Source organism: Hyaloscypha bicolor (assembly GCF_002865645.1).
Source record: "Hyaloscypha bicolor E unplaced genomic scaffold K444scaffold_10, whole genome shotgun sequence".
In the NCBI taxonomy this organism is placed as follows: Eukaryota; Fungi; Ascomycota; class Leotiomycetes; order Helotiales; family Hyaloscyphaceae; genus Hyaloscypha; species Hyaloscypha bicolor.
Genome location: NW_020194512.1, coordinates 3332886 through 3359036, shown reverse-complemented (window position 1 = coordinate 3359036; position 26151 = coordinate 3332886). Strand labels below are relative to the sequence as shown.

At 27.9% G+C, this 26151-nt stretch overlaps 1 protein-coding gene across 1 annotated transcript; it reads right to left on the bottom strand.

Annotated features, from left to right (window-relative positions):
- Positions 1 to 14545: 14545 nt before the first annotated feature.
- Positions 14546 to 17754, bottom strand: K444DRAFT_17292 (uncharacterized protein). The gene is made up of 4 exons (XM_024870753.1): positions 15682 to 17754; positions 15327 to 15604; positions 14996 to 15275; positions 14546 to 14891 (listed from the first exon to the last, which is right to left on the bottom strand). Exons 1-4 carry the CDS (start codon positions 17513 to 17515, stop codon positions 14740 to 14742), a joined length of 2544 nt encoding a protein of 847 aa, XP_024744427.1. The 5' UTR covers positions 17516 to 17754; the 3' UTR covers positions 14546 to 14739.
- Positions 17755 to 26151: the final 8397 nt, after the last annotated feature.

Sequence of the window (26151 nt, the reverse complement as noted above, 5' to 3'; positions counted from 1 at the left end):
TTATACTAGTATTCCTATATAAAAGTAATTCTAGTAGTATTTATATAAATAATACCTTTATTAAACTTGAAATTATAATTAATAATAAGATATTTATACTCTTTAGCTAAGAACTTAGTTTTTTAAAGCTTTAATTATTCTATCTTTATAAAATCGTTAGTTCTAATAAACAGGATATTATTAGTTTAAAGGCTAATAATTCCGAAAAATTACTTATTATAGAAAAAACAAGAATTATAAGTTAACTATTTTATAGAAAGCTTATTAATATAATAAAAATAGTAAATCTTAAACTAGTAGTTTCCAGCTTCCGGTATACTATATAATAATTTTATAACCTTTAAAACCGAATTATTATTCAGATTTAGCTTTCTAATAAGCTTATAAAATGAGTTAATATAAAAATTATAGTTAAGTAAAGTTATTAATTAGATATAAGCTTATAAGATATTATATAAATATAGTTCTATAATATCTATTATTATAGTAGTAATACTAAAGATAATTCTTTAGCTAATATATTAAATAGTAAGTAATTATATTAATATTATATATTTCTTATTATTATTATAAACCTAGATAACTAGTCTCGACTTCTTAAGCTCTTTTTCTATATTCTTATTCTTAACTTTATTAATAAACCGGGAATTAAAAATATATATATTTTTTTTTAATATATTTGAGATCTAGAAATAACTTTAAATATATTCTTTACTAGAAGGCTAGTAATTTTAACTTAATAGGAGTTCTTATATAGGTTATTATCTTATAGAAATACTATAATATCTGGATTTTTATAAAAGTATCCTTTATTATACTTTAGTAAAATAATAGAAATAATAGAAGAAATTATACTTATATTACTTTTAGCCTTATTATAGAATTCGGGAACAGATTCAGGTTTAGAGCTATTAGTAATAACTTTAATATTCCCTATATAAAAGGGCTTTATAGAAGTTAAATAAAAGATAATATTACTATATAGTAAAGCTAGTATATAGTTCTCTCTATTAATAGCTATTAGCTTATATAGTCTATTTCAATTACTAGATTAACCGGTATTTCCTTTATATTATATAAGAATATTTGAATTTAAAAGAAGTTTATAGATATTAGTAGTACTAGAACTATTTCAGGTATTTAAAGTATTTATAATCTAATATCTAGCTTAAAGTTTCTAAATTTCTATTATTACTTTTTTAAGTATTACTAATTACTATAATATAATTAGTAATAGAATATTATATTCGGTTATTCGGGATAAAGTACTATAAACTAAAAGAGTTAGAATAATATTATTAGGTCTAGTAAAATTATTAATAGCTTTAAAAGCTATTTAAAATATAGTATCTTTATTAATTCTATTAATTTCGGCTATAATAATAAAATAAGTATATTAAATTAGGCTATAGTAGTATTCTATAATTCTAATAGAACTATAAGCTTCTATAAAAACAATTTTAACCTTAGTTCTTATAGTATTTATAAGCTAAATAAACTTCTTATTAGTAAACTACTTTCCGGTATTTACTATAATCTAATTAGAAGAGCCTAAATAAATATTAATCTAATACTACTTTAAAATATCTTAAGTATATAATATACTAATATTTTAAAGCTATTAGCTAACTTAATATCTAGTACCTTTATTAATAATATAGAATATAAACTTATTAGAAATATAGAAAATATTAATAATAATAAAGTAATTAAAGCTAATATTATTTCTTAGATTAAATTTAAATTATTCTAATAATTATCCGAATTTCTGGTATTACTTATAGTACTTTATAAAGTATTTAAAAGCTTTTATATTAATATTATAGCCTACTTATTCTAGTATATTTTAAAGCTTATTAATAAATAAATAACTAAAATAGTAATATAGATATTATAATTTGACTTTTATAAAAAAGCAAAAATTATAAATAAAGAATTCGGAAATAAAGCTTTATAAAATAGTATTTCAAAACAAAAAAGAATATCTAAAATATTATATTATAAATATAAAGTATTTATTAGAAGTAATAAGATAATTAGTAAGAATATTAAAATAGACTTCTAGCTTATCTATATTAGCTAAGCTAAATAAAAATAAAGTCTTTATAAGTATAATATAGAATTATACTTACCTAATTAGTATTCTTACTATTATAGATCTAATAGAGAATATAGATCTAATACTAAACTAGATATTAAATTAGATATTACTATTAGTCTATTATAAAGCTTGGAATTAATTAGAACTAGTAATTAAGAATCCAAAGGCTCTAGTATTAATTATAATTTTATAAAAATAGTAAATATTATATTTTAATATACTATTAATTATAAATATCTAAATATCTTCTATTTATTTAATAGGCTCTAAAATATAGTTTTTATCTATTATCTAGTATATAAAAAAAAGAGATATAAGGTTATTTATAAAGGTATTAGTTATAGAAATAGTAAAAGCAGAAACTATAAAAGTAGCTAAAAAGCTCTTAATAGAAATAAAATAGAAATTAGAGTAATATTTCTTTTTTTTATCTATTTCTACTAATAAGGCTTTAAAAGCATTATTTACTAGTTTATTCTTACTATTCTTATTATTCTCTTTTCTTTTGAATTTAGTAATATACTATATATAAATACTACTAAAGCATTTATTAAAATTATAGGTATTTCGAGATCTAAATTAGTAAATATTTCTATTCTTAAATCAAGCTTTTTTAATCTCTTATTCTTCTGGTATATACTTTTATAAATAGTATTCGGGTCTCTTATATATAAAATATAACTTCGAAATATAATTATTATAGTTATAGGGCTTAAAGTAGTTATTATAGGTTCCAAAGTTATAGCTAGATCTATATTAATAATTTCCGGATAAATAGTAGTTTAGAGAGTTTTAAGAATAGTATTATTAATTAGTAAAGAGAATCTCGGTATTAATCTATTATTTCTTCTTATAAATAGTAATAGATAATTAGAGCTTATTAATAAGTTAGCCGAAATTAGGAAAAGAATTCGAGACTATATATTAATATACTAGTATACCTTAATAAAAAGTAATAATCTTATTATATAAGAATTTAGTATTTTATAAAATAGATACTAGTCTATATTATAATTTATATAGATTATTAATTAGTAATTAGACAAGCTCAAATATTATCTTTTTAGGATATTAAGCTATTATAGTTATTATTATAATAATATTTCATTTATCTAAATTTTAATATTAAAAACCAGAGCTTTTAAAGAAGCTATAAATATTTATATAGGCCTCTTTATATATATATTAAAAGAGCTAGTTATTATAAAAGTAATTTTATACTAGTCTTTTTAATATAGTAAAGAAAGCTCTTATTAATACCTGTTATAGAAACTTTATATATTAGTAAATATTAAAAAAGATAGTAAGTTTTTAGTTAAAACTACTATTAGTTCTATTATATTTCTATATCTCGGTATTTATTTTTACTACTTCTCTAATTAGCTTTATAGTAAAAGGGCTAACTAAAAGGCTATTTGGAAGTAGTAAAGATAATAAAAGATTATTAGCTTTAGCTCTTTATAGTCTAGTACTAGTAAAAACAATTATAGATAATAAAGAGATAATAGGTTATAAGAAAATATAAGTAATAATTAGTTTAATATATCGATTTCTTATAATACTATTATTTAGGGATATATATAATAAGGTAATAGAGCCTATTTTAAAATCTTATTTAGTAGTAATAATATTATTAGTAATCTAGATATATTACTCTTTTCTCTAAATAGTATTAACTAGAGACTATATAATAGTAAAATAACTATAATTATATTTAATATAAATACTATTATATTATAAAATAGCTTATAATTAGTATAATATATATTAATCTAGTTAATTAAATATCTCGAGGTTAAAATTACTAAAATTCTCTTTAAATAATTTCTAAAGGTTTTTATTAGTTAACTTTTCTATCTTATATTAAAATAATCTAGTATTAAGGTAATTCAGGATTTCTTTATAATTAGAGCTAGCTAGGTTAATACTATTCTTCTATTTCTTTATTTACTTATATCTATTCTAAAGATTTACTATCCTAAACCTTTAGGGCTAAGCCCTTTCTAATATATATATATAATTTATAGTAAGAGGAATTCAAGAATAAAGTAGTTTATAATAGAGTTTAGTAATAAAGATATTTAGATATCTAGTTCAGATACCAGATATCTAGTTTAAATACCTAATTAAGATATTAGATACTTTAAATACCTAAAAATATTATAGGTATTAAAGTAAATATTTTGCTCTTAAATATTTTATTTATAACAAGAAATTTAGGAAGTGAAATATTACGATTTCGGGAAAGTTTAAAGTTTAAAGAACTCAATTTAATAATAAAATCGAAATCGTAATTAAAGAGCTTTAAAAGTATATATAGGATATATATTCCGGAAAGAGAGTCCTGTAAATACAGGTATTATATAAATAGAAAGATAGTTTCTAAAAAAATAGTTTTAGAGCTAAAAGAAGTTAGTTTTAAAAAATAATAGAAATTAAATAAATAGATAATTAAAAGGCTAACTACTTATTAATTAGTAAGAACTAGAGTTTTCTTTTTTAGGCTACCGGATACTTTTTTATAGAATTAATAAATAATTCTTTTTTTTAATATAGTTAGATTAATATTACTAAAAGCTACCGGATATCTCTTTTAGTATAACTATTCTATTTCTAATCTATAAGTACTAACTAATTAGTATTAGTTTACTAGTAATATATAGTACTATTATATAAATATAGAAGTACTATTTATATATAGTTAGTAAAGTTATTATTTAGAAGTAGGAATTATAGTATTATAGTATTAATATATAATTCCTAAATCTGCTAAGCCTAAAGAGATCTAGTATACTAGTTAAATTACTAATAGGATATAAGGTTATATAACTATATTTTATTACCTATATTTTATTACTTATATCTTATTACCTATATTCTATTACTTATATTCTATTACTTATATTCTATTATCTATATCCTATAACTATATATATAACTCTCAAAGAAATAGCTATACTAATACTAGTAAAGATATTTTAAGTCTTATATAAAACTAGCTAAATACTAATTTTTAATAATAATAAACTAGTTATTTTCTTTAAAATCTTAATTTCTTTTCTAATTTTTAGCTTATTTAATAAATAATACTATTATCTAATTAGATAGAAATATAATACTAGAATAGTAATAAATAGAAGCTTTATCTAATTAGATTTAATCTATTATATATTTCTGTTATATAAATATCTATTTATATTATTAATAAATAGCTTAAATAAAATATAAATAGAACTTATTATTTTATTTTATTTTATTTATTTAATATACTAATTTTAAAAAAGTTTTTATTATTTACTTTTATTTTTAATATTTTAAAAACTTAACTAATAAAGCTAGATACTTAGTTAATACTTTATTATATTATTTTTATTAAGTTTTAAATAGGTTTAATAAAAATACCTAAAATATTAATACTAGTATTAATAATATTAGATATTTTTCGAGTATTATAAGAATTAATATATATTAATATTTTATTAATTCTTATTTCTAAAAAAAATTTCGTTATTTTATTATTATATATATATAAGAATATATTTATATATAATTCTTTTAATTTCTAGTTTTTTTATTAAAAAATTTATTTACTATTATTAATAAAATTTAATAATATTTTAAATTTAATAATATCTTAAATTTAATAATATCTTAAATTTAATAATATTCTAAATTTAAAATATTTTTTATATTTAGAGAATTAAATTCTATATTTATATTTTTTATTAAGCTTTAGATTATTTATTATTATTTAGCCTAGAAATATATATACAAAATAAATAGTCTATATTAAGAAAGCCTTTATTTATAGCTTTAAACTAGTTTAATATAACTATTTTTTAGATTTCTAAGCTATCTGCCTTAAAAGAAAGCCCGAAAATTCCCTTTTTAGATCTTAATCTAATTATTACTTCTTTAGAATAAATAGTTTAATATTTAAAAACAGACTCTAACTATAAATACTAATATTTAAAGAAAAAGAAATAAAAACTATTTTACTAAAGTCTTCTTATTATTTATAAACAATTCTTATATAACTTCTAAGCCTTTATTACAGGTATAGTATTTAGGGTTTAGAAAGCAAGATAGAAGGTCCCTTATAAAAATAATTCAAAGCTAAGAAAGGGAAAACTAGAATACAAGAGGCTATAAGGAAGTATATATACCCTATAATATACTAGTTCCGAAAGGGCTTAGCCTTTTAAATATCTCTAGTATATTTCAAGCCTATTTCTCTAGTAAGGCAGCCGTATTATATATATCTAGAAGGTAATAAGATATAAGTAATAGGATATAGGTAACAGGATATAGGTAACGGGATATAAGTAACGGGATATAGGTAACTATATTAGCTAACTATATTAGCTAATAAGATTATAAGCTAAATTATAATATTATTTCCTCTTTTGGAATAAGCTTATTCCCGAGCTTTATAAAAGCTATTAATCTATCTAATTTTATATTATTTTCCTTTCTAAAATAAACTAGTATTTCAGATATAGATATTATATATAAAAGGCCAGTACCTTTATTATATAATTTAGGAGAATTTATTATTATTTCCATATAGTTCTAGATAAGTATTATTTTTTATATAGTCTAACTAATATTATAGGTTTTATAGAGATTCTAATATATTAATATTATTATTATAGAAACTTTATAAAACTAGAAAGCTATTACTTAGTACCGAAACTAGATATTATACTAGATTCTTATCCTAACTAACCTAATAAATTCTATACTTTAGCTTATTTCTTATTAGCTTGACTATAATAATCCGCTTAATACTATATTCTTATTTACTATTCTCTAGTATTAATAGAGGCGGTTCCGGATTTACTTAACCTAATAGAGAATTCTGGAAGTCTTTTTATAGCTTCTCTATATAAAAAACTAGATATATCTTTATAGTTTCCGGCAGTTTTAGGAGAAACAAATAGCTATACTATTTTAGAATCTTAAATAGGCCTTCTATTTAGTTCTCTAGCTTCTGGTTCAAATAATCGGATTTCTAGTACTTTATAGTAACCTATATCTTATTTTTGACTTTGAAATCGAGTAAATAATAGTATTTATTAGTTTATACTATATATTATTCTTATACTTACTTTATATTACCTTAAGTAAATTACTATAATTTATATAATTAATTTACTAATACTTTAGCTTTATTTCTATTTAGTTTCTTTTTAGATAAGTTAGCTTTAATAGGGAAGTTCTAGTCCAGAAAGATATAAGACTTATAGCTCTTTTCAGTTATAAATAGAGACTAGCTAATAGTTTTATACTAAAGAGAGACTTATTAATAATTAATTATAGTAATCTATTTATTTCAGTTATTCTAGTAATAGTTAATATATAGATATAATCTCTAATTAAAGTACTAATTAATAATCTCTATTTATCTGTCTATTTAGAGATAATTAGCTATTAAGAACTTGAGCTTTATACTAATTCTCGTATAGAATTCGCTTCAAAAATCGGATATAAATTAGAGTTCCTAATCTAATATAATTATTTCTGAAATATTTACTTGGTATATTATATAAAGTAAGAATAGAGGTACTAGCTACTTGGCTATAATTATATCTTGTACGGAAATCATAATTAGATACTTAGATAAGTAATCTATAAATATAATAATTATATTATAGCCCGATTTGCTTTCTAGATAGCTCTTGAAATCTATAGTAATATATTACTAGAGATAATTAGGAACTAGAAGGAAATAAAGCAAACCAGGCTTCTTATTTCTGGATATATATAATTTCCTATAAATATAGTAATTACTATAATATTAATTAATATCCTTATCTATAAATAGCTAGTAATATTACTTCTTTAGTAATTAATAGAGCTTTATATATTTAGAATATCCAGAAAGAAGTTTATTATATACTTTATAAATTAAAGTAATCTATAAAAATAATCCGGAAATTATTTCGTTCTTTATAATATAGAGTTTCTTATAGTATAAAAGGAGGCTGTCTTATAGTATCTAGATATTACTTTTAGTTTAGGCTATTATATATAGCTTCTTTAGATCCGGTAATATATAATTATTTTATAGGATCTTATTTATAAATTATAAACTATTATATTCGGTAGAAGCTTCTAATAATACTTCTATAGGAGCTATTATAGCAGAGTCTACTAGTAAAGCTTCTAAAAGAATATCTTTTTCTAGAGGAATTATATCTTTTATAAAAGTATTCTTTTCTAGAAAGTCTTTAGTATATACTTGGTTTTTAGAGCTAAATTCCGGATTAAGTAAATCGATTTTATAGAATATTACTATAAGCTATAAGTTATAGATAATCTCCGGATTAATCTTATTTTTAAAAAAAAGTACTTGAGTTTATAACTTCTTCTTAATCTGGCTCTAAATATTTACTTTATCTTATTTTTATAATAAAGTATCTGTTTATTTATTCGATTTTCCAGAATAATATATAAGCTTAAAATAATAGTAGAATAAGAGCTTAGCTTATCTAGCTTATTAAGAAAAGAGCTTCTTAATAGTTATAAAATACTCTAAAATATAGTAATTAAAATAGACCTTAAAAAAAGCATCCTAAAGGCCCTCTAGCTTAGCTCTCTATTTCTCTAATACTTGTATTATAGTAAGTATTTCCTTATTATATATATTATAATTAAGCTTTACCGGAAATATAGTTTTGGAAAAATAAGCTATAGAATACTAAAGGCCTATTTCCGGATCTTATTAAAAGAATAGACTAGTAATTACTTTTTTAGATATATTTATTTCTATTATTATAGGCAGATCTAAATTATAGTATTATAGAACTAGAATAGAAATTATAGCCTCTTTTAAATAAATAAAAGCCTTTTAATATTACTCGAATTACTTAAAGGAAATCCCCTTTTTTATAAATAAGATAAGAGATCTAGTAATCTGCCTATACTCTCTAATAAAGCATCTATAAAAGTTATAGAAGCCGAGAAAGAACTATATATTCTTAACTATTTTTGGGAATTACTAGTTATATATTATCTTAACTTTATTAGAATCTATTTTAATACTAGATATAGAAATAATAAAACCCAAATACTTTATATATATAATTTTGAATTCCGATTTCTTAATATTTACTTAGAGGCTAGTAAAGTATAAATAATCTAGTACTTTTTATATATATTATTTGTATTTTACTAGATTTTCTAAATAAATAAGAATATTATTAAAATATATTATATAAAAGTTATTTAGATACTCGAAAAATATATTATTTATATAATATTAATATATTACTAGGCTATTTATAAAGCCTTTCTAGAGAATATTATATTTATATTCTCTATAGCAAGTATAAAATATTATTAGCTTCTAAGAGTCCGGATTTATAGCTATATAATAGAAGGCTTAGTAAATATCTAATTTAGTATAAATCTTAGCCTTAAATAATTAACTTAAAGTCTTATTAATAAGTAAAAGAAAATATTAATTTTTTCGGATAATATTATTTAAATAATAGAAATTAATATAAAAGTATAAACCTCTATTTGCTTTCTTTATAAAAAGAACTAGTAAAGGAAAGAGAGCCTAACTAGTTTTAATAAATCTTTTAGCTAGATTATTTTCTAAGAAATACTTAATTTCTAGAAGCTCTTAAATAGACTATTACTAGAGAAGTTAATATCTAATATTCTCGATTTCCTTTAAGCCTTTAATCTAAATCTTATAATTATATAATTTATAGAAAAAAAAAGTATTAGATTTCTTTCTTAAGAAAATAGAAGTATATTTCTTAAATTCCAAAAGTAATATTCTCTATAGTTACTAAAGCTTTATTTCTTCCGGTTATTAATTCTCTGGGCCAGAAATAGCTTCTTTTTTCCGAGCTTTAAGCTCCTTATTAATCTTATAAATAGAGATTTAATTAATAATATTATCTTCTCTCTTAGCTATATAATTAAATACTATAGAAATAAGAATAGCTAGATCTAATATTTGCTTTTTATTAAGGACCTCTTTTTATTTTTTCGGCTTTTACTTAAGTATTATATTTTAATTAGATTATAGAAGCTTCTTCTCTATAGTTTTATATAATTCCTTCTAATTAGTCTGAAAAAAGAAAAATTACTTGAGAATAAAAGATTTCCAGAAATAGCTTATAATAGAATCTTTTTAATTAGTATCTTTTTAATACTTCTTATTAGATTATTTCTCTAGCTATTATTAAAAAATACTAATAATATAACTGAATTATATAGATTTAGGCTTATTATTTAGCTATATAAGCCTATATTTTCTATAATTAACTAGAATATTAATATATACTATCTATTTTCTATTAAGAATAATATTATAATCTCTAAGATTTAGAATAATTATAAATATATTAATACTTTATCTATTAATTAGAAATAAGACTTCTATATATTTCTTAGTAAACTTATCTAGCTTTCTATTAAAACCGTATATAGTATAGAGTAAAAAAAGAGGTTATAGTTCTATCCTTAAGAATCGCTTTATAAATTAAATAAGCTTTATATTAATAAAAGTATAACTATTAGCTTTAGTATTAATAAAAGAAAAAGATTTAATTCCTAATCTATTTATATTAATAATATAGAATATTATAAAAGTATCTTCTTTTATTAGATAAGTTAAATTAATCTCTACTAAATTTATACTATAAGCCTCTAAAATAAAGACTTTCTTTAAAAATACTTATTTTTTGGTTCTATACTAGAATTAGAATTCGAATTCTCTAAATATTTTACTAAAATAATATATTCTAGTAAAATAAAAACCAAGTCTGGCTTAATTCTAGAAAAAGCTATCTTAGTTTTCTTACTATATAGAACCGGATAATATCTAATATAGTAGCCGAACTTATTATAGTTATAGTATCTAATAGTTAAGAGATCTTCGGTTTTTATAGAATATTACTTATACTTATAAAGAGGTATATACTTAATAAAAGTAATTAATATAGGCTCTTTAGGCTTCTTTTTAGGAATATACTTCTTAGAAATATATAGAAATATAGTACTAGAAGTAAACTTGGCTGAAATAGCTTTTACTTTCTTATATTTCTTAGTTTTCTTATATATAGTCTTAATTTACTAGTTATTAGTAATATAATACTAAATAAAGCAAGTAGTATTAATAGAAGAATTATTATAGTATATATATACTAACTTCTAGAGCTTTAATAGAAGCTTCTTATTTAGTTTATACTTAATATCTTAAAAACTAATACTACTTTCTATAAATAGTTATAAGAAGAAAGTATAGAACTTCTAAAATATTTAACTAAAGTATATTTAAAGTTTACTAAAGTTATAATAAGTATTCTATATCTTATTAGAGTCAGAAAATAGCTTCTTTAAATAGGAATAGAACTCTAAGAACTAATAGTACTAATTCGAACTATCTTTATCTATATAAGAATTAGTTAAGGCAAAAGTATTACTAGTAAATTTACTAGAAATATAGATAATTTTGAGATTCTCTAAGGAATATAAATTAGTATTTTCTTATAGCTTATTCTTAATCTAAACTAGCCAGTTATTGAAAATAGTATAATTTCTAGTAAAAAGAGTTAGATCTAAAAGTTTAGTAATTCTAGTAGCTCTAAAAGAAGTATAAGATATAAGAAATTCTGGACAAGAATAAATAGGAAATAGTTCGGAATTCTTTCAAGAAAAATTCGGAATAGCTAGAGCGGAAATAGCTAGAACTATTATAAACTAATCTATTATAACTATATAGTATTTGATTTTATTCTCGAGCTTAGTATTATAAAGCTTAGTATTCTTAAGAATAGCTTTATTATAACTATAAGTATTTTTATATAAAATAGCTCTTTAGATATTTTTCTAATAGCTCTTTATAATAATATTAATATCTGAAAGTAAGATATTAGGTTTCTTAGCCTATTTATATAACTCTCCGGTAGTAATATAATTATTAGTCTCTAAGAGCTTTATAATAAAAGCAGAAAGTTCTATTTCTATAAACTTATTTATAAATTTTCTAGAAATACTAATAGAATATTTAGTTCGGAAAGGGCTACTAATAGAATAACCTGAACTAGTAGAAGCTTTACTAGAGGCCTTAGTAGAAGTTAATATAGTTCCTAGTTATATAGTATCCTAGAATATTAATCTATTATACTTTTCTTTTACTATATCCTCTCTAGTAATCTTATTACCGGTATATATATAAGGCCTATAAAATTATAAGATAGGGCTTAAGGGTAATAGTCAGATTACTGGCCTATATATATCTATTACTCTAGGACTTAGTTAAAGAATAGCCTTTATTCGAGGTTCTTTAATTTTCGGGTTTTCGGAGGGATTTCTAATATATTACTAGTATATATTTATAAAGGTATAAATACCTGATTCCTCTAAAGGTTCTAAAGCTTTTCGCTTTTATTATTCTGGAGTCTATTACTCTTGTTTCTAAGGTTCTATTATTTTAGTAGTACCTATATTACTAATAATTCTAAATTGGTTTATTTGAAATCCTCTATAGAATTAAAGGAAATAAGCTTTAAATACTATTATAAATATAATATTCAGGGCTTGAAAAGTAAGATAGAAGGTCTCTTATAAAAACGATTTAAAGCTAAGGAAAGGAAAACTAGAATATAGAAGGCTATAAGGAAGTATATATATCCTATAGTATACTAGTCCTAAAAAGGCTTAGTTTTCTAAATATCTCTAGTATATTTCAAGCCTACTTCCCTAGTAAGGCGGCCGCATTATATATATCTAGAAGGCAACGGGATATAGGTAATAGGATATAAGTAATGGAATATAGGTAACTATATTAGCTAACTATATTAGCTAATGAGGTTAAAAGCTAAATTGTAATAGCCTTAATATATCTTTATAGCCTAAGCCTTTTAATAATATAAATAAACTCAAGTATAAAAATACCTATTAGATATATCTTTAATATCTTTTTAATTCCGGTTAAGGATATATATTATTAGTATATAAAGAATCGGACTTCCTTTATTAATAAGTAAAATAAGATACTAATTTCTTATAAAGTCTTAGTTAATTAGAGACGGGTAAGCGAATATTATATATTAATATTAAATAATAGAGGAGATATGAGTCTCGAGTTAAGGGAAGGAGTTAATTCGAGTCGGAGTAGTAATAGTAGTAAAGAAGAAGGAGATTCGATTATTATTACTAATTCGGGACTTAATTCTAGCCTTATACCTTTCTAAAGAGACAGATAATCGGTAGACCAATTATTACAGGTTACTAGACTATATTATAAGAAGGTATTAAGTTATTATAGTTTATTTTCATTTCTTATTAAAGTACTAAATATATAAGTAAGCCTTACGAAAATCTCAAAAGCTTATTTTTACTTAAAATGGCTATATTAAGATTAGTTTTAGCCTAAAGTATAAAATAAGTAGCTAGATAGAAAGCCTAAATTAAGGAGAATATTTATACTACCAAAAACTTTCTATAAGAGAAGTAGTTCAAAAGTTAATTGTAATTAAAGGGGAAAATTAGGTTCAGGGAATTAATACTACTATTAATACTATTAATACCTTACGATTCTGGCATTAATACTTATTAATACCGGAAATTTAGGTATTTTTGCCAAGCCTGGTTTTAATAATTATCCCAGGAAATCTAAATAGGCTCCTAATAATCCTAAATATTGAATGGTCACACGTGTAAGGATAAGTGGGTCTTGAAATGATTGATTGCTCTACAGAATCTATCGAGGGGAAAGCTCCGTTTATATACATTTTGGTACTGGCTAGTTGGCCTTGCACGTGATCAGTACAGTCACCTGATCACATTCGACACTAAACCGGTCCCTCGTCTACCTTCGATTCTCGCAAGCTCCCTAATATGGCTGTGGAAGAAAACGCCGTCCTAGAAGGCGAGAGCCCCTGCACACCAACCCCTGACGTAACGGGCACCTTAGTGGAAGCAGATTCAAAGCATTAATAACACAATTACTAGAGTGTAACATGTCGGAAATATTGCGGCCTGAAGATGCTGTCGATATTATAATATCTGTGCTGCTAACAGCCACAAAGGTGCTAATTTAAGCAGGTAAATTAGCTTTTAAAAGGTTACTTATAAGGGACCACGACGAAGATCGCCGATATTTGGATATATAGAATACTCGCTTGGATGGGGATGTTTGAGATGGGGGACGGGTAGCGTTTGAATGTACAATGTTTAAATGATTTTGAAGATGCTGTGCGCCAAGAAAGGTATGTGAAGTCCATAAAGACAAAACAAGCGCTCCTAATCTATGGATCCGTTCATAATATCACGTCCCTACCAAGACCAGCCTGTATTCCATCAAATAATTTTCTTTTGACATACTCCCGTTCCATGATATCTTCCAACTATTAATCCCACACTTCATTATATCTTGCATCCCACCCCAAATCCCGCACAACGCTATAAGTTTTCCCAACCAACGCCTCCCACAAATCCAAACACCCCCTAAGCCCTAGTCTTGCACATCAATACCGCCGGCACATCCTCCCCCTTATGCTTCAACAAAAAGTGTTTCCGCACATTATCCCGTCTCGACGACTCATATCTGCAGTTCGGGCACTTGATCGCCTTGCATCCTTCGTGCAGGGTCCTGATATGCCGCCGCAAGTTTATGCGTGCGTCTTTGCCGGTGTACGATCTCTTGCAGTGCAAGTAGTGGCAGTGCGCTTTTGAGGGAGCGGGGAGGTCACCGCTGGAGCTGGAGGCAGGGGTCGTGGAGGATTGGCGCTCGTTGCTGGAATTCGGGGAGGGGGGTGAGAGTCTGGGGTTTTGTTAGTCTTAAGATCGATGAAGGGAGGAGGAAGAGAAAGAGGCTGGTATACTTTTGTTTTTTTGACGGGAGTGAGTCTGAGTGGGAGGACGAACTGCTTTCATGCCGTGTGGTGATAGGTTCGGCAGTTTGAATGACATTGATGGTGGTGAAGTTGACGTTGTTCTCGCCATCGTCCTCCTTTTTGAAGTTCTGTATTGCCCACTCGATTTCTGTTGCCTCCGTCTTCTTGATGTACGTGGTTGAGTAGTCTTCTTGGTCAGCAGCATAGCTAGGGTATATATGATCCCATGTCATTTGATCAGAAGCAGCTAGGCATCGTTTTAATGTTTTCGACACGATTGTAGTGAACGATGTATAATTACAGGCAAGATGCTTCGATCCAATATCAGCAATAGATCATCAACGCGGGTAATGAAAGCTTACACGCGCGGTGGTGATGATATATTCTTCAATCTCTCTCACGGTGTGAAGACGGCCAAGCCTCACGAAAGAGTCTGCCATGCACAGCACAGCGTCAACGGACTCATCTACCTCACCTAAGTCCTCTTTTATGGGTTCAAGAACAAGCTTTACGGCTCTAGTGACAAACTCGCCGAATTCTTGAACGGGTCGAGTGTAGCCCTCAACTTCGTGTTTCTTGCGACGAGAGGTGATACCACAGCCGGATAAGCGGAATAGAAGATCTCCCAGGCTCGTGATGACTACGTCCATTAGTAAGGGTATGCTGAAGTCAGGGGGATTGAAAGAGGAAGAAGAAAGCAGAAAGTGAAACACATACACTTCATGAACTCCACCGCGACTTGAAACATAATTGTCTCAATGAGACTTCCCAGCAAGGGTGGAACTGCGGGAACCTCATCTGCTTTTGGCGCTAACAATTCTGTCTGGTCCAGCACCTTGGAGTCGGCGACCGGCGGAGAAGAGTTGCCCAATTTCTCCGGATCGAGTGTGCTAACCGGCTCGTTAGGCGGGAAAATCTGGGGTGGGCGGTCTGGCGGATGTGTCGTTGGCGCGATTTCTGGCGGCTGCTTCTCAGACGCAGCGTCTATGTTGTTCTCCAAATGCGGATCATAGAAGTTCAAGAAATCCGCAAACATGAAATTGTCATGTGTACTTGTTTCCTGCAAGAGTCCCTTGACATGGTCATGCAATCCGTAGTCATGAGGCTGATTATCTGGGCCGAGGTGGCTGTCTAGATCTTGAAGTGCAGACCGTATATCGTTTTCAATGTTGGAGCAGTCTGCAGCCCGAGCTCTTTCGAGGAAGTTGAAGTCTGATGATGCAGTCGTGCCATATGCCAACATCGACGATGGGACATAGAGAGGCCCAGTCGAGGCGTCGAATGTCAGACCAGTGGGAACCATGCTGCCCAGATGTGGCTCTGTCGGAGGCGGTGTTGAATTGGCATCTTTTTCTTTTGAATGCTCCTTGAGGAAGTTAATTTCGGGCCACAATATCTTGACAACCTCATCATAGACAAGCCTATCCTTCTCTTTCTTGATAGCCAGTCGCCATCGATCTGTATCAGCCAAAACCTGAGAACCTTCTATCCTCCCATGCTTTTGGAGTAGATTGGACATAACATAGGATAGACAGGTAAAGGCAAAAATCTCCTTCAATGACTGAGGTTCTTGGCCCTTAAGTACGTCTCTAAAGGTCGTTATGCCTGTACCAAGCATTCCTTTCGGGCTGCCGTACATTCGTCTCAGCATTTTGATCCCTCTTGAGTTGTGATTGGCAGTGAGTCTGAGGAACTTCATGTAGTGAAATTTGGATGACAGGCGAAGTTCCTGTAGCGTTGCCCATTGAGACTTCTGTGGAACTTTCTTGGCAATTGTTGGTGGTTCGTCGATCTCCACATTTGTGGTCTCCTCTGAAGGGGCTTCATTGATTGTAGGTAATTCCTTGCTGCACGTATACTGCTGGCTCGCGTAGCCCCTCTCCTCGTGTGAGTGGATCCGAACTGACTCATATGCAACGCCAGTCAACTGCTCTTGGGCTGGGCCCAGTTGAGAAAAAAAGTCTTCTGACAGCTCCGGTCGGTCACACTCATTGCCTTCATAATCAAATTGGATCTTCCAGGAATCGTCATTGGCGTCAACCAACGAGGGGACGGTACCATCTTGGAAGAATTGATCTGTGTAAGAATCGTGGAGACCAAAAATGCAGTGCGGGGGGATCGAATATGGATCTATCGAATATGTATCTAGGGCAACATCTGGAGTAGCTAGTTTCTGGGGAGTCTTGTCCACCCTCTCCCTATTTTTCCAACGGGGGCCCAAGTCTCGACCTTGTTGCTCGAGCTCTAGCAGTCTCTTGAAAGATTTGCCACGAATTCGACCCAAAGGTGTTTCCTCAGCCTGCTCTTCGAATGTATCCAGATAGTCAACACCAGCTTGAAGCCCGTCTACTTCACTGTGAAACCTGTTGGTGAAATATCCATATCCGACGGCATTATTTCTCTCGGTGCTCGGTACGGCGCCGGGATAGATACCAAAAGGTGCATATTCGGCAGGCGCAACTTTTGATGCTGTTTTATAGCAGATGCAAGCAGAGTAGCTGCATCTTCCACAAGTGCTGGAGAGCGGCGGGCCTAATCTTGACGAACCCATTGTTAGATGCGGGGGCTGGCGATCGGAGGCCGGACGTGCGGAGTGTGAGATTGGACTGAGACACCGAAAAATCCGCACCCTCCACGGCGTAGTGAGGATTCAAAGAGAAGGCAGAAGTTATGAGAAAGAAGGATGAAAGGAACGTGGCCTTACTGCGAGGTGGCCATGTTTTATTGTCCTCGCAGCCCCGGGAGGACTACTGGGTTGCTGGTTCGCACTTGTGCTCCGCCTTGCGGCTGGAGGACTTTTTTCCTGGAAATGCAGGCATTCTTCACATGAAACTTCAGTTTGCTTGGGGTGGAATGATCACCTGACTTTTTTTCTGGGGGGGGGGGGGGTGAAACATGGAGGCTTGAGCCACCGCCATTTTTTCCTTCCACCATTTTCGTCCCGAATTATCTCCATTTCTATAGTCTTGAACTCTCTCTTGTTACAATATAAATATGATATATTGTAATAATGTGTGATAATCTAGATGTTGGAAGAAAGAGAGGCGTGGCCAGGAAGGCCAGAGCTTAAATACAAGGAGTGTGGTCACGTGAGCCAGCACGTGACAGTTGCCATGCAACATCTCTTCTCTTCTTTGCTCTCTGGTTTAGAATCCTTTATATAGGATTAATAAGATTTCATCGACCAAATCTTTACATTCTCACATAACTAATTATAAAAATTCTTTTTTATTATTATTATAATTCTATTTATTTCTACGACAGCCAAAATCGGAATCAAAAAACCCTCAGACGCTTCGCAGATAGTGCCGTGGATTTTTTGGATCTCTGCCTATTTGGGTTGGGTTTCCTCGCTTAATAACAAAGTCGGACAACTCCAAGTAATCTGGCCAATTAGGGCCTGAGGTTGTAAGGCAGCCACGCACACCGTCAAGAAGCGTCTGGCTTGTGAGATAAACCCAGGGCTTTATAAGTGAAGAATGAGATCATGACTCACGATGACCACAATAGCTTTACAACGAACTCTTCATTTTTATACCAATGAACCTGGGCGAGAGTCGGCTGAGAGTCGGCTATGACCGGCCGGTGCTCTTGTCCTCCCACTTCACTTGTCCTCTCGCTTGGAATAAGTATGGCCTGTTTCAAAACCCTTTTGCCCCATTGTATGACTCCCTATTGTCCTCTCTGTCCTCCAACTGACTACTCTATTCTTCTCAGGCGAGAAGTCCTCACTCTTGTCCTCTAGCTCTGATACTCCCGAATCTGCACCACTTTCTTACAAGCAGTTGTCCCTGACATGAAATAACCTCTTGCGCTATGTTGTTGTCCTCTCATTCAAGAAGATGTCCTCCAAATGCGAGCCTTTACTTAAGAACCAAAGTGCAGTTACTTTTTCCACGAAATCTCTCCACGCTCCTTCAATAAGAAAAGAAATTACGCCATCGTCCCCTACTCGAGCCTGATCTCAATACTACTTACTATATTCAAACATTTCACTCTGCACGTTTCATTTGGGTACGAACCAGCATTGAGATTCGCAGAAGTTGTCAGCCATTGTGAGCACAAATACCCTTTCGATCGAACAGGGCCACGTCATGTCTCCAAAACCCATCACATCATCTAAACATCCTGAGTACCCCGCCCCTTCAACTTCCAACGATGCAAGGTATTTATTCATCCGTCCCCAATCGCCAGGATCGACCAATGATTTGAGATTTCCTAGCCATTCCACACACTATCGGACAACAAGCTCTTCCCGTGATCAGGGAAGGTTGACTTCATGGGTTGGCAATCCTTCAAAGTCAGTGTCTATGTTGGATCTGTGGGCGTATGAAAACCGTAAGGAGGTGTTGGCATTCGCTGAGCGGCTGGAAAAGAAGAATTGGGAGGCTGAGAATTCCCGGCTCTAGGGTGTAGTCAGGGAGAGAGCAAGTACTGCGCGATGGCGGCGTTAGCGTCAGGGGCTATGATCTGGGGTATATGTAAATTGTGGTTTCTTTGCTTGCCGGATTTGATAGGGGCCGATCTCATTGATCATATCGTGGCTGTGTGGTAACGTGAGAATGTAAATAGATTTCTTAGCGCTGATTCCAATCTCAGTCTCAAAACTACAATCGCCACAAGTCCTCGACATTTGGTATGCGCGGAGATGCACAGATTTACCGAGTATGAACTGGAGTTCAAAGACGCCAGCACCGGACGCAACACCCCATCCATTCCTTTCTCATACCCAATAAAGGAAAGAGACGGAGGTGTCAATCATCAGTGTGTCAAAAAAAATCAAGGCTAGTTAATTATAATTAATTATGATTTGATTCAGTAGATTTTGACTTGATTTGATTTGATTCAGAGGCGATAATCAAATCAAGCTAAATCATTTGACACACTGTCAATCATCATGTGATAGGTCCCATGACTCACACCGAGATCAAAACAGCCCACCATATTCTAACATTGTGTGTTAGCCTGAAACTTGTCTGAGGTTCTCGAATATGTGGTATCTAGCCCTTATGTAAGCTATGCCCCTTCTGGTGTTTTCCTCATAGAATAATTCTGCGCAAAATCATCGACTTGCATATGGTCCGCGTAACATTGTGGGCTGAATTATTAGTCATGTGCTCTTTGACAAGAGGGATCCAAAATTACTTCTAGCAGGAACTCTGTAAAGGAGCAAAAACAGATTCCCGGGCATGGTCCGGCAAAGAAACTGTAGCCGGGGCACACAGAAGGCCACAATGGGCTCCACATTACAGTGCTCAGGGTGCTCAGGCTCTGCTCAGGCTCTGCTCAGGTACACTCACCCTCAGCTCAGGTTAAAGCAGCAGCTGCTCACGTCCGGAGACTAAAACGGAGCCGGCGAGGATGAGATTAGAGTCTGACTTTTCTGGTGGTCTTCGCACAACCTGAAATATTCTTCGGTGATCATTACGAGATCAGGGCCGCTTCGCTAAAATTCAAGCCTGGCGGCCCTACATAAGCTCCGGGGCCAGTCTTTAATTTTGCCCTGATCTCGATTCGAGATTAAGAGGGTCACGTGACGTTCTTATAATAAAGCTCTCTTATTACCTATAGACCTTCTAAGCCTTATACTCACTTATAAAGCTCCCTCTCTCTCTCTCTTTATAAACTACTATACTCTTTAATTATACTTATAAAGCTCTCCCTTCTCTTTTATAAGCCCTCCCAAGGCTTACTTCTATTTACAAAGCTATTTACCCTTCTTTACAGGCTATTCTAACCCTTACTCTTATTTATAAAGCTCTTTACTTCTCTTTGCGAATTACTAGAGTCTTTAATTATATCTGTAAAGCTCTCTCTTTCCTTTTATCAGCCCGTTTAAGCCCTACTTTTACTTATAAAACCTTTTTCTTAAATATAGCTATATTATACTCGCAAGCTTATACTAATATAATATATAAGCGTACGGGAAATTAGTTTTTTTAAGGGCTTTTCTCGATTATAAGAGAAGTAGTATTACTTTTACGGGCTCTTTCGGATCTCTTACGGGCCCTCCCAAGCCTCACTTGCCCCCGCAAGCCTCTTACTACCCGTACTCTTACCTATAGCTTCCTTTCAAGCCTCACTCTCACCCGCAAAGCTCTCCCTTCCCTCTCGCAGGCCTTCCCAAGCCTCAGTCGCCCTACAAGCCCCTTACTACCTGTACTCTCACCCGTAACTCCCTCTCAAGCCTTGCTTTCACCCGCAAAGCTCTCTTCCTCTCACGGCCCCTCCCAAGCCTCACTCCTACTTGCACCCTTACTTATAGGGCTCTTCCTTCCCTCCCAAGCCTCACTTGCACCCGCAGAGCTCTCTCCTTCTCGCAGGCCTTCCCAAGCCTCACTTGCCCTGGAATTAAAGCTAATAATTATCGCAATATTAGTATTCGTCTATATATATCTTCTCTAATTACCTCCCTACTAGTCCTTTAGCCTGCCCCTTCCTCTCTCTCTTCTCTTACTCCTCCCTCTCCTCCCTCCCTCTCTTCTCTTGCTCCTCCCTCTCTGCCCACTCAGCCTACTTCTCTCCATCCTTCTTTATCTTTCTCCTTTCCCTATCCCCCTCCTTTAATCTCTTACTTACTCTCTACTACTTCTTCTCCCTCGCCTCCTACTATACCTCAAACTCTCCCTCCCCTAGAAACTGGCCTCTTTATACCTATAACTCTCTTACTCGCTCTTTACTCTCTATCTTCCAAACCCTTCTCTCTACCTTTCTATCCTTATACTGCTACTGCCGGTCCTGAAGCTTCTACTCCTCTTCTTAGATCAGCTTCCGGATATAATTATTGACTATAATTGCCCGGTATCTAGTAAACTTTCTCTCTCTCTTTCCGGTAGCTTACTACCGGTACTAGATATAATCCGTAAGCTCGGCTCAAGTTAGAAGAGGGTTTGGAATATAAGTTATTAGAGTTCAATAATACTTTGCCTTTAAATTCCGGAGATAATAGGGCTTATAGATAAGGAAACGGCCGAGATTGCAGAATTATAAATAGCTTAAATAACAGGTTTACGGCCCTAGAAAAGTTAGCTTACCTATAAATAAATCCGTTAATTTACCTATAGCTTATTTCTTTTTTCCCTTCTTTTTCCTCTCTCTTTTTCTCTTTTCCTCTTTCTCTCTCTCTTGCCCCTAAATCGCTATATAGTATAAGGTCTATTATTTGAAGCAAGAACTATATATTATAGTTTGCTAGTTATCTTTAAAAGAAAACTAGAAGATTAATTAAAGGCAGTAATATTTAGAATAATATAATTAATTTAATTCAGATATTATAAATATAAGTAAAATATAAGTAAAGTATAAATAAAATACAAATAGAGCCTATATAGGTTTAATATTTCTATATAAATAAAAACTAGTTATATAATAAAAAAAGTTTTCTATAGATTTAATATAGCTATTATATAGACAAGTTTGAAGCTATTTTACTAAAATTATTAATTAATAGCTCTATATAAGCTCTGAGACTAATTAATAATTTTGCTTTAAATTTATCCCGAATAGATTTGAAATTAAAAGAAATATATTATATAATAAAGGCTCTAGCTAAAATTATATAATTTAGTAAAGAATTTTAACTAAATATATAAATTAGATATAGACTTTTTATAAATCTTTTATAGATAATATAAGAAGAAAAACAGTTTATAAATATATAAAGTTAGCTATAAATAAATTAAAAGCTAAATAAAACTTTATAATATTTCTAGATATACTATATTACTTATATAATTTATATTAGAGAATAAAAAAATATAAAGCCCTATTTATAAGATTACTTATAAGGCTATTATATAGAACTAGCTATAAGAAAAAACCGGTAATTATAAATCTACTTTTATTACCTTAAATAACTAGCTTTATAATTTAATAATAATTATTATAAAGAATGAAATAAATAGAAACTACTTATAGAAAAGTATAAAAAATAATTACTAATCTATAAATTAGAGCTTAATCTATAGAATTATCTATAATTAGCTATTAAAGTTATTATTTAATAATTATATCTGAATTAAAAACCTTCTAAAACTATAAATTAATATTTATAATTTATTATAAAGTTCTTTTTATAAATAAAGATTCCGTAAAAGTATTACAGATATACTAATCTTAAATTATAGTTTAGAAAGAAATAGATCCGGTAAATAAATGCTTTATAAGATCTTTAAAAGTAATTCTATAATCTCAGAATCTATTTTATTTATATTAGCTAAATCTACTATAAAATACATTTATTTCTAGCTAGAAAATATATCTAGAATTATTTAATTAAGCTTATAAACTATATTATTTAAGATTAATAGAATTACTTATTTACTAAAAGTCTAGTAATTATATAAAGCCTATAAAAGTTACTTTTATAAATAAATATAATTAATTAGATCTATAACTAACTAAATATATAAAATAAAAAGTAAGAGTATAATTTGCCTATTTAAAAATAGATTATATAATAAACTACTAATCTAGTTTATAAAATCCTATTTAGATAGATTATTATAAATTTATATATTAATTTATAATAATAATTAATAAAGCTATAGCTAGATCTATATCTATTATATATAGGCCTGTATTATATTAGCTTATAAACTATATAAAACTACTAGTAAGATCTAAATAAAGTTTCTTTCGAGAATTATAAATATTTTTCTAAAGAAAATATTATTTATAACTAATTATAAATTAATTATTAGCTAGTATATTACTTTAAAATAGTATTTATACTATATAGATATTTTATCTCAAATAATTAAGTCTATAGATTATAAGAGTATTTTAAGCTAACTTATTTTAGTAATTATACTTATAAATAATTTATTAAATTTAAATAGAATTCGGAACTAGAAGTAAAATATATATTTATTTAGAAGAAGAAAAGCTATAATATTATTAATACTATATATAGAATAATCTTATTTAGCTATAATAATAGTAATAGAAAGTCTTATAAAGAAATATCTTACTAGTTCTATCCGGGCTCTATAAATAGAAATAAGCCATTTATAAATTATCTATAATTACTATTATAATTATCTAGAAATAAAAGTACTAGTTTATATTTAGCTAGATTTATATTATAGTTATTAGTAATATTTTATAAATATAATTAACTTATAAATTAGCTATATAGTAGCTTATAGTCTAGTTAAAAGTATTCTCAGATAAAGTAATATTTATAAGTATTTACTAGAGATCTATAAGGCTAAAACTAAATAAAAAGAGGCTATAATTATAATAAGAATTAATTAAAAATAGCAGGAAGTTAATTAATAAATTATAAGCTAGCTTATAAATCAAGTTATTATAGAAATACTTCTTATACTAGTTTTAGATTATTTATATATCTATAATTAGCTACTAGTAAATATTTATAAAAAAGAGTATTTATAAACTATAGTAAGTTATTAATAAAATAGCTTTATTAAAGTACTAGAATTACGTCTAATTTTTTTTTATTAAGCTATAAATAATATAAATAATATAATATATAGAATAATAAATGCTTTTAACTAAATAAAGCTTATTAAAAAACTATAGACTATATATAACTATTAATAAAAGTTATAAATAGAACTATTTGTTCGAAACTAAATTATAGTAATAAATATAGCTAATATTATATCTTTATTTATAATACTTCTATATTCGGATTTTAGTAACTTATATAAAGTATTATAGAAACTTGTAATATAAATACTAGTAGTTATTCTTATATATTATATTATATTTAAAAAAGGCTATTAAAATTAAATAGATATTTATAGCCTAGTCTATAATCTATTTAAATAAGAGGTCGGCTATAAAATAGATTATATATTATTTAGGAAAGTAAATTATAAAGTATTAAACTAGAAAGAACTTCTAATATATTAGATATTTAAATAGATATTAGAAAGCTTTTATAGAACCTATATACTAAGCCTAGAAGTATTAAATAATCTTATTATTTGTTTCCGAAATAGTAATAGTTATATAGTCTATTTTCTTATAAATATATTTATAAATATATTTAATTACTTATATAAATATATAAATCTCGATATTAATATATAAACGGAATTTCTAGAAAAGATATAGATTATATAAAATAATCTAGTAATTATTATAAATAACTATTTAATCTAAAAAGCCTAGTTTATAAATTATAAATATATAGCTATTATTTTAATACTAGTATTCAGGATATCTATTTTTATAAATAATTATTATAAATATAAATACTTTAAGAAATCTCTTCTATATATAAATAAAACTATAGATATTTTATAAATTATATATAAAGCTTTCGGATTATTATTAAAGCTATATAGCTTATAAGATATCTAGCTAATAATTATAGTTATAAGTTTATTTATAGAATTTTATAATAGATCTAGAAACTCGATATAAATAACTTTATTAACTAAATTAGAAATTAAGAAAATAGTTTTTTTTTAAGAAATAAAAGCAAATATATATATAAAAAATTATATTTCTAATATTTAATTATATAAATATAATCTATATATTATTTAGAAAAAATAGTTTTTAAAGTCTATAAAAAGCTTTTATATTTTTAAAATAAAAATCTAATAAAAGAGATCCGAATAATTATTTATTTATTATCTATTTAAGAGATAATTTATAATTTTAGATTAGTATAAATTAGCTATAAAAGTAATAAAGAAGCTTAGCTTATTAAAATATTATATAATAGTTATTAAGTTTTAAAAAAGCTATTATATAAAGTAATTACTACTTATAAAGTTTAATAGAAAAATAAAGTACTAGCTAATATTATTTATATAAATATCTTTATAAATTAGAATATTTATAAGTTTTATATAAATATTTATATAGATATTTTATTAATATAAATAAAGCTAGTTAAATAAAGTAGTTTTATAAATAATATATATATTAATAATATATTATTAAAAGAGGTAGCTAATATAAAAGAATAAAAAAAAAGCTAGATAGATATAGAGATAATACTAGTAAAAGATTTATTATTCGAGCTATATTTACTAATAGATTCTATTAGAGTTCTATAATTATAAACTATAATACTAGTTCGAATTATTATATAAAAAGAGTAAAATATAATAAAGTAATATATATATTATATATATAATATTAATTATATAATATTAATTATATATATTTATAAATATTTATAGCCTGTTTTATAAACTATAA